This window comes from Rhodnius prolixus, unplaced genomic scaffold, assembly GCF_049639745.1.
Source record: "Rhodnius prolixus isolate KJV_2025 unplaced genomic scaffold, Rpr scaffold_6, whole genome shotgun sequence".
In the NCBI taxonomy this organism is placed as follows: Eukaryota; Metazoa; Arthropoda; class Insecta; order Hemiptera; family Reduviidae; genus Rhodnius; species Rhodnius prolixus.
The window spans coordinates 40706630-40720507 of NW_027411634.1; the positions used below are offsets into that span (position 1 = coordinate 40706630).

Consider the following 13878-nt stretch of genomic DNA (forward strand, 5'->3'; position numbering starts at 1 on the left):
GGTTTCGCATGTTTTCCTTGTTTACAACATAAGCTTAACCAGTTAGATTAGACATGGGATAAGAACAATGCTAGCAAGAGTCGTCTTGCGCTGCGGTCTCCTCTGAGGATCTAACAAGATAATCATTTCTTTTGTTTTGGCCAAGTCTAGGGTTCTTGCCATCATTCGCTGTCGTGCGCATCTCATCCATGGCTTTAGGGTGCTAAAGGTCTTACAGGAATGCAATCACACATTTTCCATTTCACAGGCCATTTCCTTCTCTTCCGGAAACTGTCTGGGCGCAGGGACAGGAAAAATAAAACATTGTCTCCTTAGCTGGAAGGTCATCTTGTGTCTGATGTTGACATTATAAAGTAGGCATGGTCACTGATTCAGGACACATGCCCAGTTCCCAACAGGCTCATGGTAAGACGGTCCAGGTAGGATGGTTCTTGTACGTGTTTACAGTTGACAGCCTCAAGTAACAATTAACAAAAATATAAAGAAACCCGAATAAGCCTTACTTGCTTTAACCATGGTGTGCGTCATGGAAACGCTTATCTCACACCAACAATTAACCAATCCTCAAGATCGACCAGCTGGCGAATGCTCGGTTTGTCTGTTCTGAGAAATACGCCTGCCCTTCTGACAAGGAAGCATATTTCGTCTTTGGTGTTTCGCCAAAGAAGTCAATTGTGAAAACTAATTGGCTCTTGTACAGTCGAACCTCTCAATAACGGACACTGGCGGGGGAAAGCAAAGTGGCCGCTGTTTGGAGGTGGCCGTTAGAAGGAGGTAGGCAAGTTTCTTAATGAAAAAATATGGTTTTTTTTCCAAATATCTGTTTAAAAATTGTTTATTATTAATAGATTTAAAAACGTACATAATTGCGTAATTATTGCAGCTATATGATATGCATCAAATTTATCAAAAAACTACATATTATTGACTTAATTAATAATTTTTATAATAATCATCACATTTATTCGTAACAATAATAATTTATGGTAAAATTATCATCATACCATCATCTATTATTAGAAAAATAGAACAAACCTTTCGGCTTTGTTGACGATGGCTCGATTTGGTTTAAGCAAATTCTTCCAACACATTTATTTTCTCTTCTAGAGTTAACCACTTTCGTTTGAGAGACATATCGGAAAAAAAAAATATTGTTCGTCCAAAGTAATATTGAATAATGATTAAAATGGTACAAGATGTATGGAGCTTATATAGGAAACTTTAGGAAAAACCAGAAAAAAAAACAAAAACTTGAGAGGGGATAATTATTTTGATCACCGCGTCAAACGAACTTTTATGATAATAAGATGGTCGTTGGTGGGAGGTGAAACATTTAATCCGTTCCCCAAAAATCGAATGTCCGCGGTCGCTATGTAGAGTGTCCGTTAGACGGCGGAGGTTCTTTTATATAGAAAGTGTATTAGGGGTAAAAACGGTTCCTTGTTTTGGAGATGGAGGTGGCCGGTAGTGAGAGTGTCCTTTATGGGGAGGCTCCACTGTTTTTCCTGTGGGATTTAACTCATTTAGATGGGGAAAGAGAAAAATTTAGTTCGGATGATTGTCACAGAATTTGGTCACACTCAGGGCAAAATCTTTCGTTCCATTTTTATGTAAGGCACATTTATACTTTATTTTTAGTAAAAGTGCCAGTTTTATCAAATACAATTGGGTGACTTTGCTTTTCAATGTCCTAAATATTGAAGGAATAGGAAGGGCCTTAACTTTAATCTTCCTACTCCTGGCTATTCCATATTTTATCTTTTAATCAAACAAAATTTTTCGCATTCAGGGAGTATTACGATTCCCTCCCAGGGGAGTTTTGTGAAGTGGAAAGCCAGAGTGTGTGTGTGATTGGTTGGTCCTGAGCCAGAGGAATGAATACTATATTCCTTGGGAAAGCGTAGGAAATAAAGGACCTTCTTCTTTCTTTTTTTCCCGGTGTGACAAGAGGAATAAGATTCAAGTGTCCCCTTTTATCTGAAAGTGTAGGGGGGGGGGGAAATAGAGGATGGGCTTGGGATTGCGACAAGGAAGTGGTAATGAGAAGTGCTGGGAAGGTTTTCAGTGTCCCTGTGTGTGTGTATAGGCGATACTCGGACATCCCCAACTAGGTTTGGGTATCTTGGACACTATTACAACGTGAGCTAGCATACCATGAGATCCAGGGTTTTGTCTTGGAACACTTCTAGGCAACAGTGAGTGTGTGTGTGTGTGGATGAGTACTTCTCTGGACTGTCCCCTACCAATGCCCGTCCTCACAGAGTGTGATTTCCCCAGGGAACGCTAAAAAAAAAGGAAGAAGGGGAGAAAAAAACCTGGTCATGTTTAATATCACTTTTGTCAGCCTTCAGATATTCTTATTCCTGTAGAAACAATCTCCTTCAGGACTTGAAATATACATAGTTCCTCTCCCTCCGTTCAAAGTTCAGCCCAGACTTACTCCAAACCTCTCTTCTTATAGGAGTTCCTGGTCCAGTAGTCTTTGGCGCATAGTTTGGCATCATTTTTTTTTTTTTTGGTTCCATTTCCCTCATATAAGGGGGTCCCCTTTTCCCAGTTAAGGGTGGCAGAAACAGGACCTTCCTCAGAGCCACCACACACACAGCATCCAGCAGTTTTTACCTCTTTCCTTTTTCTCCCCTTTATCTTTCCAGCATCCCCAACTGTATCCACCACCTACTCACACACCCAGCAAAACAGCCCCGTTGTATATATGTGTATTAGTGTGCTAGGGCATCTCTTCAAATTGAAAACAGACAGTTCGGCACCCGATATCTTCTTGTATTACAACATCGAGTTGCTCGTTCTAACCCATCCTCACTTGGTCTTCTTGGTCTACCCTATCCCAGGCGGTGGTCTCCGCCACTATCTAGCACCGCCGCTTCTCTCCCTCAACCCTTCTTGAGAATTCTATTCCCGCTCTTACTACATACGAACACACGCACACATCTACACATCTCAGCACCAAGATCCTATCATTTCTTATTCCTCGTCTCCCTCTCTCTTAAGTCAGCAAACTCTCGCGCACACCTTCTTCTTCTTCTTGTCACACAGTTTTTTACCCGCGCCGCACTCTGTCCCTACCGAGCTCCAATATTTTACACAAAATTGGACAAATAGAAGTGAACTTTATAGAGGTAATGTTTTATACCAAGGGCTTTACCTCCCTTCCTTACTCCTTTGCATTCATCCTTCTTACCTTTTCCTTCTCCAATCTTCTCTACATTTCCTATTTCCTCCTAATATCCATATCTCTTCGTCGGTCTTCTTGTAAGAATCAAAAAAAAATTTGTGAGAGCAATTTTGCTTTTCATCAATAGTCAAAAAGACGACTGGTTAGAAAATAGTATTGGCAAGGGATATACTGAACAGAATATTCAATCTCGGGTTTCTAGTTTCCTGTTTTATATTTATTTTGTTTAACAAAAAAGAAGGGATCTAGTGAGGAATCTCTTGTTTTCCTGTTTTAGCCTGGACGAACCCTGTTAGTCTGTTTACACTTCCTTTTATTTTGATCTGTAATTACCGACCTTTAGCTTCTCTTGAATTTCTTAATCGAGTAAAGGTTAGTGTTGTTCAGTTGAGGTTCGAGCTGAAGGCTGAACCGAGTCGAGCTTCGACTCGAGCCTTTACAGCTTGAGCCTTCAGAACTCGAGCCTTATAGCCCTCGAAGCTGGAGCCGTGAAGCCCAAGTTGGAGGCTCACAAACCTGGAGTTGGAGGCTCTCATAAAACTGCAAGCCTTTTTAAATTCTTAAGGAATGACGAGTAATCAATGAACAACGAACATTTTAAAAATTATTGTATTCATTTATACAAAAAATATGTTTGAAAAATTCATTAGCTGCTATAACTTGATTTTATTTTAAGAAATGCATTTATTAATTAGTACAAATAAAATGCTTCATATAAAAAACTAAAAAAAAAAAAAAAGCTCGAGCCTTTTGAGCCGAGCCTTGGAGGCTCACCGAGCTCTCTGTGAGGTTTCAGCTCGAGCTCTGACTCGACCCACCCGCTGAGCCGTAGGAGCTCGAGCGCTCAAGGCTCGAACCTTATAGCCTTATAGCTCAGCTATTGAACAACACTAGTAAAGGTAGTATATGCCGAACATTCCTGCTTTCAGGTTCGGGACGAAGACCTTATTACTACTTCTACTAGTAGGGATGCCCTATTATGTATCGTCGTCACCAAATTGCATACTAGTTTTTGGTAGTTCCAGCAGGAGTGTTGCTAATGTTAGTGGTTGCGAACAGTGGGCCATCTTAATTTTAAATGGATGAATTATATTTTGTATGATTGCGACAATGATACGGAAAGCATAAAGGCTTTTATGTAAACTTTATGGGAAAGCTAAACTTTTGAGCGTGTTCGTCATTTTAATACAGGACAATCTAAGAAAAAGTTCGATAAGTTAAGTGGTTATTATAATACTAAGTACAATGAGGAGAATGTACAAGTTGGAACTTATCATTTTCCTAAAGATATTACTAGTAATGATCTATCTGGAACTGGAGAAAAAGTATCTGAGCACTTTTATAATAATGGTTATACTAAGAATGATATTACACAAACAGCGCTTACTATACCGAAAACCGTGGATATGGGTTATTCGGCTACTAAGAAGAGAACTATTACGCCTCGTACAAGGATTAGGATGGTCAGTTCTCTGTTCAGAATTAACATAGTAAATAAATTAGTTGGGACACGACTTGATGTGAAACAGTCTCCAGAATTAGAATCACAAATTACCAATTTTTTTTTTTGTCTTTATCTTCCAAAATTTCCTATCCGCAAAAATTCGCCTCAGAACTCCCGAAATCATACTACTTATTTGGTTTTTATTTTTAATTTTTCGTCTTATTTATTTTGTTTACAGATTCTGCGTTGGTGATAGGTTCTATTTATGCGATAATAAGATACTTTGTGAATACGATTACGAAGAGAGACTTGTATTCGCGAATATGGCCTATAATCCTAATCAGTTGGCCCAGTTAAAACGGCAGGCAAATGGCCAAATACCGGTGAGTATTTTTTGTATTATAAATAATAATAATATAAGGAAATGCTAATGTAAATGGGTAGGTTATACGATCAAGATAGCAGCCATTGCTGCCTACATTGCTGCAACCTCAAGTTCACCTGTCTACAGTATTACCTGGCTCCAGTATAATCTGGCTCGTTCTTGAAAGGATACTAAAAAGCTTGAAGACAGAAGAAGAATAAGATGTAAGTTAGATATCTCTAATTCAAGGATACAGTTCACGGAATGTTGAGGAGGACACGCCTCACGACGGTATGCAGTCCTCAAGTCATAACTTATAATAACCTTAAGGATTGCATAAATTTGCTTTTTTTCTCCAAAAAAAAAAAGTGGGCTACCATTTCACTAGGTAGTCTTTTGCTCTGCACAATTAATTTCAAGTCCAAAACTTTTGCTCACTTGTAATACAATTTTTTGATTTTTTTTTTTTTTTTTTTTAAGATGCCAACACTAATAAGTTTACTATTTTCTTTTTGTTTTTCCAGTCACCTTCATTAGCGCCGACTCCAGTACGTAGCATAGGCTCTGGAGATCACAACAACAACATGTCACAACAACAGACCGTGCTGAAGGCGCCTTCCAGCTGATAGCACGCGCCAAATTTTCTAATCAAACCACATTCACACATATTATATACATGGCAGTGACAATTTTCCATTATTTTTTTGTTTTATCTATTTATTTATTTATTTATTTATTATTATTATTATTTAACAAATAATAATAATAATAAAATGTATTGGTCACACTAAAAAATAAATAAATAATTTGTTCCTCCCTGAAAACAGAAATATTCACCAATGAAATGCAATTTTTAGTGTTCCTTCAGGACAACGTTTAACTTCATATTTTCTTCCAAATGATGAATTACTTGTTTTAAATATGTATAAAGGTTACCTTTTTATTTTTATTTTTTGAGTATTTCATGTCGATTTGTAAATTTTAATTCTGCCTAGTCCTGTTCTAGCCTTAAAATACTGTTTAAACTTAAACTTAAACTTAAACAATCATCTGGTTTCAAAATTGAGCATTTTTCAAACATAAACAAAAATATTAAACACTTCTTCAACATTTTAGCGGTTTAAGAAGTAAAAAGTTTACTGAAGGCCTTTCAGTCATTTCTTAACCCTGGTGGGCAATTTCCGTCGAAAGGCTTTTTGGATGTGACTCATTAAAATCATCCGCCCATCAATTGCCAATACTCTGACACTTACTTTGCGGCCAATAATATCTTCATTTAGTCTATACGCTACATCTAAGTAGTTACCAGCTTTTCTGTGTAAAATCCAGAAAGTCTGTAAAATAAGTTGGACGCTAGGGAAAGCCTTTTGCTTAACCATGTCCCCTTTTAGATCCCTTTTCTAGAGAGTTGCCCAGAAAGTCGTAGGGTCCCTGAGAGACACACTACTATTGTGATACCCACCAGTGAAAGAGAGAAATTAAGTTGGACGCTAGGAAAGCCTTTTGCTAACCATGTCCCCTTTTAGATCCCTTTTCTAGAGAATTACCCAGAAAGTCCTAGGGCCCCCTCAGAGACACACGACTACTGTGATACCCACCAGTAGAGAGAGAGAGTGTACTCCTCTTCCAGACGAGTTTGTTTAATTGGACCAAGGAGAATACTGGTGAGTAAATCTTAGGGAAAGCAAGAAGGCGTTTGGGGCTAGCATTGGGGCTACAAATAGCCAATCACTGAGACCCAACGAAGGGCCATACTTGTTCCCAAATACATGTATCTCGATCAGGGCCGGATTTTCCTATAGGCTAACTAGGCTTCAGCCTAGGGCCTCAAGATCAAGAGGGAGCCTACATTCAAATTGTTAGCTAAATTAAAATTACACTATTCTAAAAAATAGTGAACACTAAAACACTGAACCGAAAATAAGCGAGTAATTCTACGCGTATGACTAATAAAAACAAACATAAAAATGAATTGGTCAAGATCAACACGTTCGGCTCCTATTGGGTCTGTTCGCCTGTATGAGGGCCTCATAAGTGGAATAGCCTAGGGCCTCTTTTCATCCAAATCCGACCCTGATCTCGGTACAATGACTTTTCAGTACCTTGTTACCAGCAGCTACCAGAATCAGCTGCTGAGCACGGATCTGCATATGATCCTCAGCTTCACCACTTAGAATGGACTGCATCCCTTCCTCTATACGATAAGCATTCTTCCCAAGATGCACCAGCAAGTTTCTTTACCCTTTACTCTTGCAATCTTCCCAGCATGCTTGCAGTTTTCATTTTCTAAAAATCCCCATAACCTCTAGAATCTTAAAATAATTTTTTTTTTTTTTTTTTTTTTTGGCGCATCAACAGCTGAGGTCATTAGCGCCCGGAGCTTTTTCCAGTGCACTGCCAGCCTCCGGACAGTGTTCTCCTCGTTACAGACAACACTGTCCATCACCGGACAGTGAGCTGTAAGAAGCTCCTAGGGTCAGCTGCTGGATTCGAACCCGGGACCTCCGCGTGGGAGTCCAGTATGCTAACCTCATAGCTAATCCCTTCCCTCTTAAAATAAATATTTCTAAATCAGTATTATTGGACTGGACTAAGGTAGTTTATTTAATTTATGTGATAGTTTTTCATTTTGACCCACCGCAGAACTTGGAATAATCAGTGTGATAAGGGAAAATGTGCTCGATTTTTTTTTCTTTTTCAATTAATTTTCCTATTTTTAATTTTTCCTTTTTAAACATCTCCCCCGGAGAAGAAGAAAACTGTAAATATTAGAATTTAAGAAAATAAAACTATTAAGTTAATGTTGGTTTAATAATAAAAATGAGGAAAATTAAAGGAAATGGAAAAGAAAATCTCCCCCTCAAAAAAAAAAAAGAAAAACTCTTATATTAGTGGAGGAAAAGTAATTAAAAGAAAATTATTTCTTTTTTTCAAGTGGAAATTTAGATAAAAAGAGACAAATTACAAAAGAAAAAACTGTATGTCATAGTTTTAATAAGCTATTGTTTGTTTGTATATAAAGGGAAAAAAATTTAAGAAAAATTCATCATTTCTTTATTTTTGGATCAGCTGTGAGAAAATAATTTTATTATTTAATTTTTAATAATCTGGCGACAAAAAAGATAATGAAGTCTTGTAAATACAACATACATTTACAAAGGAAACAAAACTGTTCAGTAAGAATGTGTTTAGTATTTACATTTTTATTTTATCGCTTGATCCTTTCTAAATTGTAAATATGTTTACAAAATTTACCATGTGCATTTTTTTTTTAGTTTTGGAGAAATAAATGTTAACCATAGTTTTTATAAGTAAAAATATAAATATATATATTTTCTTTTTCATCCTGACCTTCTGATCTGTAGGACAGACTCTTTGTCCTGCTAGCCGTTTCTACCATGGGCTTGTGGGGATGTACAGTGGAGTCTCCCAGTTATCCGTCACCCTTTTAGTGACGGTCACAACCCCGTTCAACGCAGAGTGTGAATATTTTCTTTTCGAGATTTTTTCCCTTGTCTTTTAGGTACATACTCGTGTCCATCATTCGACAGTTTGTGGGTTTTTTCCTAAAAAAGATCAACCACAAACAAAACCGCCCACAAAACCCGATTAGATGTCGCAGACATCGTATTCATTAATTTTAATACACAATAGAATGAATTGAATAATGAAAGATACCTGCCCTTTAAGGCTTAAGCGTATAAACGTATAAAATATGTATACCAGTTAATACAAAGTTTTATACACGTTAAACAAAAGAATCTGGAAATTTTCCTGTTTTTTTTTCCCATTATCCGTCTATTCCAGGGATGAGCAACACGCGGCCCGCCAAGCATTTCTAAAATTGAATTTATTTTATCGACTTTCTCCTAGGCGCCATGGTAGCCGAGCGGTTAGAGGCGAGACCTGCGAAGCTAATATGTATTGTGGTACTGGGTTCGATTCCCGGTCGTAGGCCTTGGATTTTATTTAATGTTTAAAAATGAGAAATAGTAAAGTATGTTTGCTAGACGCCTCCGTCCACGACACCTAATTGGTAGTTGGACGTTAAGCCCCGTCTGAAAAAATAGGCGATTACTTTACTTTACTTTTACTTTACTTATCGACTTTCTCCCATCAATATATTGTTATAAAATTAATTATAATAAAATGGTAGTACATACTAAACCGAAATATTTTTTTTATGGCGAGTTACTTGTCGACGACGTTTTTAAACATGCAATACGAACGCGCCGCGTCTGCGCGATTTTTTTTGTGTCGAGATACACACTTGTCGGTGACTTGTTCAAACATGCAATACGGACGTTTCGTAAATTATTAGTAAGAGTTAATCTATGTGCGGCCCGCCAAAAAAAATTTAAATTTAAATTGGCCCATTGATTAAAAAGGTTGCTCACCCCTGGTCTATTCAACTATCCGTCACGTGTCCGGTCCCGGTCATGACGGATAACCGAGAGTCTATTGTAATTGGTCATCTGGGGCAATCCCCAGCTTGTACTCAGGACATCTAACCCAGAGGTGTTATCCGATCAGCACTGATAGCGGAGATGTTGAGGCCTCTTTCAAGATTGCTTAGGAGCATGGTTAGAGGGGCACTCACCAAACATTAAAAATTAATTTGTGCCTAAGAAGTTATGTTAAGTTTAATCCCAAAAGTTAATGACTATCTCATAGCTTAAATTCTAAAACCATTTTATTTAAATGCTTACTTGAGAATTTGTCTTTCGATCGATTTGGGCAATTAAGAAACGGATTAATTCGGTCAGAGAACGTAAGAAAAAAAAATAGAAATAGAATTTACAAGGAACATTTGATGTTCTTTTTAAAGCCATCTTCTTCTTGTTACGTTATCAAAGATAACTAAGCCTGCGGTCTTTTCAGTGCAAGGACCAATCAACCTGTGCAAGTACGAGGGTCGTTTGAAAAGTCCGTGCAAAGTCAGAGAGATAGCACCACTGGCGCGTATCGAGGTTATGTTTAGTTAGTAGCATCTCTTGGAAGAGCACACACCAAGTTTCAGTCAGATCGCTCTATTTCTTTGTGTTTGGCATTCGTTTGAATCGAGGAAGTCGAGTGATTTTCAAAAAATGGACGAAAAAGAATTTCGTGTGTTGATTAAACACTACTTTATGAAAGGCAAAACGCCTCAGGAGACTAAAGAGAAGCTTGATAAACATTATGGTGACTCTGCACCTTCGATTAGAACAGTTTATAAGTGGTTTCAAAATTTTCGGAATGGCCATATGGGCACAAGTGACGCTGAACGTTCTGGACGCCCTGTTGAGGTTACTACTCCAGAAATCATTGATAAAATCCATGATATGGTGATGGATGACAGAAGAGTGAAGGTGCGTGAGATTGCTAGTGCTGTGGGCATCTCGAATGAACGGGTACATAATATTTTGCATCAACATTTGGACCATGACAAAGCTATCCGCAAGATGGGTGCCGCGATTGCTCACGCTTGACCAAAAACGAAATCGTGTGAAGTGTTGCAAGGACGGTTTGCAGCTGTTCCAGAAGAATCCGCAGGACTTTAAGCGTCGTTTCGTAACTGTGGATGAAACATGGATACATCACTACACTCCTGAGACCAAAGAACAATCTAAACAATGGGTTACCAAGGAGGAATCTGCGCCCAAAAAAGGCGAAGACCGTTCCTTCGGCCGGAAAGATTATGGCAACTGTCTTTTGGGATTCGCAAGGAATAATCCTCATCGACTATCTGGAAAAGGGTAAAACTATTACAGGTGCATATTATTCATCGTTATTGGACCGTTTGAAAACCGAGCTGCAAGAAAAACGCCCACGATTGGCCCACAAAAAAGTCCTTTTCCATCACGACAACGCACCAGCTCACACCTCAGCAGTTGTGGTCGCAAAATTAATGGAAATAAGGTTCTAACTCGTTTCACATCCCCCCTATTCTCCAGACTTGGCTCCCTCGGACTACTATTTGTTCCCCAATATGAAGAAATTGCGGGCGGGAAAAAGATTTTATTCAAACGAGGAGGTGATTGCAGAAACGAATGGCTATTTTTCAGACTTGGACAAATCCTATTATTCGGAAGGGATCAACAAACTAGAGCAGCGTTGGGCGAAGTGTATAAGCCTAAAATGAGACTATGTTGAAAAATAAAAAAGGTTTACCCCCAAAAATTAAGTAGTTTTTATTTTTACACGGACTTTTCAAACGACCCTCGTAGGTAACGGCTTAAAATGTTCCAACAACAAAGACTGAAACCCCGTCAGAAGACAATTTTGTGGACTGATTTTGGATAATTATAATTCTTTTTCTAGCAGAGATGTATTTATAATTTGGTAAGTATATTAATTATTTTAAAAATAGCCCTAGTTTTTCTTCACTATTTACGGGCACACAGATTATCTAGACGCTTACTTTATATTTCCTAGTTGTAGTTTACGCAAACATGAAATGTTTATCTATAAAAATTAATTAACAAAAAAAAAAACATTTTAAACAGCTGGGATGTGAGTACGTAGACAATTCCAACTTAAAATAGCAAAAACTGCTCGTAGAAGCGCTCTACTGGCAAGATTAATAACTAGTCAGCAATTACTAGCTCTCAGTTCTACCGCTAGATCGCATGGGTATACAGAATTGATATTTTTAAATGATCAAATAAAAATATGTATTTAAACAAATTTGTTAGGAATCATTAAATAGAACAAGTATTATGTGGTTAATATTATAAAATTATTATGCCATAAACATGGTATAATATAAATGTTTATTTCACTACCTGTCAAAATTTTTACTTAAAATTTGCTTGTATTGTAGTTTATTATAGCAGTCAGTATGCGGCCAAATTTGAAACTAAAACAGTTTTTATTCACTGAAAATGCATTTCAGGCTTGAATAATTGAATTTTTTTGCTCAATTTAAGATTATTTCTTACTTTAGAGGTGTTGGTTTTTATAAATTATCAATTTTTATAAAAAATAAATCTTATATTTTGGTTACCTTCTTTACAAACGAAATATACAGTAGGCAAAAAAAGTATTTGTACACCCTGTTATTTTGAGGTTTTATATCAAACTAATTTCCCAAAAATCGGTACGAAAATTAGAATCGATTGCAATCTCTTTCCTTAGTAGGAGTAAGAGCAGGATGGCACTTTAATGTTAAACAGGGAAGCCCTAATCCCTAATTTCTGCCAAATTTTAACTACATCGGGCCAAGATTTATAGTTATACCGGACAGTTTTAATTGTTAATAATAATTGGTGAAGCTAACTCCTCTCCTGTACCGTGTATGACGTTGAGATCCCTAAAGTAAAATTTAGAATAACCCAAAAAATATTTAACCCAAAATTTAGAATGAATACTTCATTCATGAAAATCGGTTCAAGCGTTGATGTCTTGCAGTACTTCCCCTTAGTAGGTTAAAAGCATGATGGTCCTTTAATACCATGTAAGGAAGATTTAACCAATGTTACTTGCTAAATTTTATCAAAATTGGCCTACAATTTTCAGTCATTAGAATAAGTTTTAGTGAAGGCCTTACTAGCACGGGGCAAACTCCTCTCCTCATGATGCACAGCATCAAGACTTCTAAAATGCAAATCTATGTAAAATTTCGAAATAAATGACCATTCATTCAATGAATAAGGTTCACGCGGTGATAATATGAAACGATTGCAATACTTCCCCTTAATAGGTGTAAGAGCAGAACGTAAGACTTCTAAAATGCAAATCTACGTAAAATTTCGAAATAAATGACCATTCATTCAATGAAAAAGGTTCACGAGATGATAATATGAAACGATTGCAATACTTCCCCTTAACAGGAGTAAGAGCAGAACTTCGCTTTAATGTTATATAGGGGATCCTTAACCCTTTCAACCAGCCAAATTTTATCAAAATCGGGCGAAGATTTACAGAGTTATTAGTAAACAATAATTTTGAAGGGGGCCTCACATTCATGGGGCTAACTCCTCTCCTAATCGATTTACAGCGCCGTGACCCCCAAAAGGCACATCTACATGAAATTCCGAATCGAATGACACCTCATTCATGAAAATCGGTTCGCGCGTTTAGGCGCTACGTTGTTTACAAAAAAGGTAACAAGAAGAAGAACAAGAAGAACAAGAACAAGAACATTTTTTGAAAAAGCCGTTTTTGCTCATTTTCGGCAACTTTTTTCTCGAAACCTATTAAATCTGGGTCGTTACAAAACAAATACAGTGATAAAGGAGGGTTTGCCCTTTATTTTAAAGAAAATTTGGGAATTTTATCTTTTATAGAAAAAGAGAAAAAAATTGTCAAAGTTGGGTGTTTTTCAACGTTACGCTTTTTCGTGCAGTTTTTGACGATCAACCCTTATACAACTGTCCTACCGGACAGTTTTAATAAATTTCACTTTTTTACCCAAATTACATTTATTTAACTTCTTAAATCAAACACTATAAGATGATAAATATAAATATGCAAAAGAGTCAAATAAATTAAGTATAAAGAACATAATGTTATTTTATACTGCAAAAAAAGTATTTGCACAGCTGTAATTTGGGATCTCTTGACATGTAAATAAAACAAATGCCCTAACAAACGAAAGAGGATTAACGTGACCTTTAGTACTGTCTATACTCCCCTTACTAGATTCATTAGTTTTAATTGTGCTTTCAACTAGTGCATTGAGACGGCTCCAAAATCTGGAGAAATTCCTGTGAGTGTGAGACAGGAAGTGCTTATATTACATCGTGCTGGAAACAGTTATAGAGAAATCTGAAATAAAGTAAATTTATCGTTTTCAACAGTCATTAAAAGAGGAACAACAGAAAATAAGCAATGAACAGGTCGACCAAGAGCCTTAAATGAACGGGATAGGAGGAAGGTCGTCAAAGACGCGCTGAG

General features: G+C 37.1%; 1 protein-coding gene and 1 long non-coding RNA gene across 3 annotated transcripts in view; one reads left to right on the top strand and one right to left on the bottom strand.

Annotated features, from left to right (window-relative positions):
• The window catches only part of LOC141460490 (LIM domain only protein 3-like), a 239128-nt gene extending 231247 nt beyond the window's left edge, over positions 1-7881 (top strand). For both annotated transcript variants that reach the window (XM_074140523.1, XM_074140524.1), the window contains exons 5-6: positions 4876-5020; positions 5526-7881. In XM_074140523.1, coding sequence (XP_073996624.1) covers positions 4876-5020; positions 5526-5627 — 247 coding nt within the window. In that variant the 3' untranslated portion in view covers positions 5628-7881. The remainder of the gene's footprint in view (positions 1-4875; positions 5021-5525) is intronic.
• The window catches only part of LOC141460493 (uncharacterized), a 64396-nt gene that overhangs the window by 44480 nt on the left and 6038 nt on the right, over positions 1-13878 (bottom strand). The gene's annotated exons all lie outside the window — the stretch shown is intronic.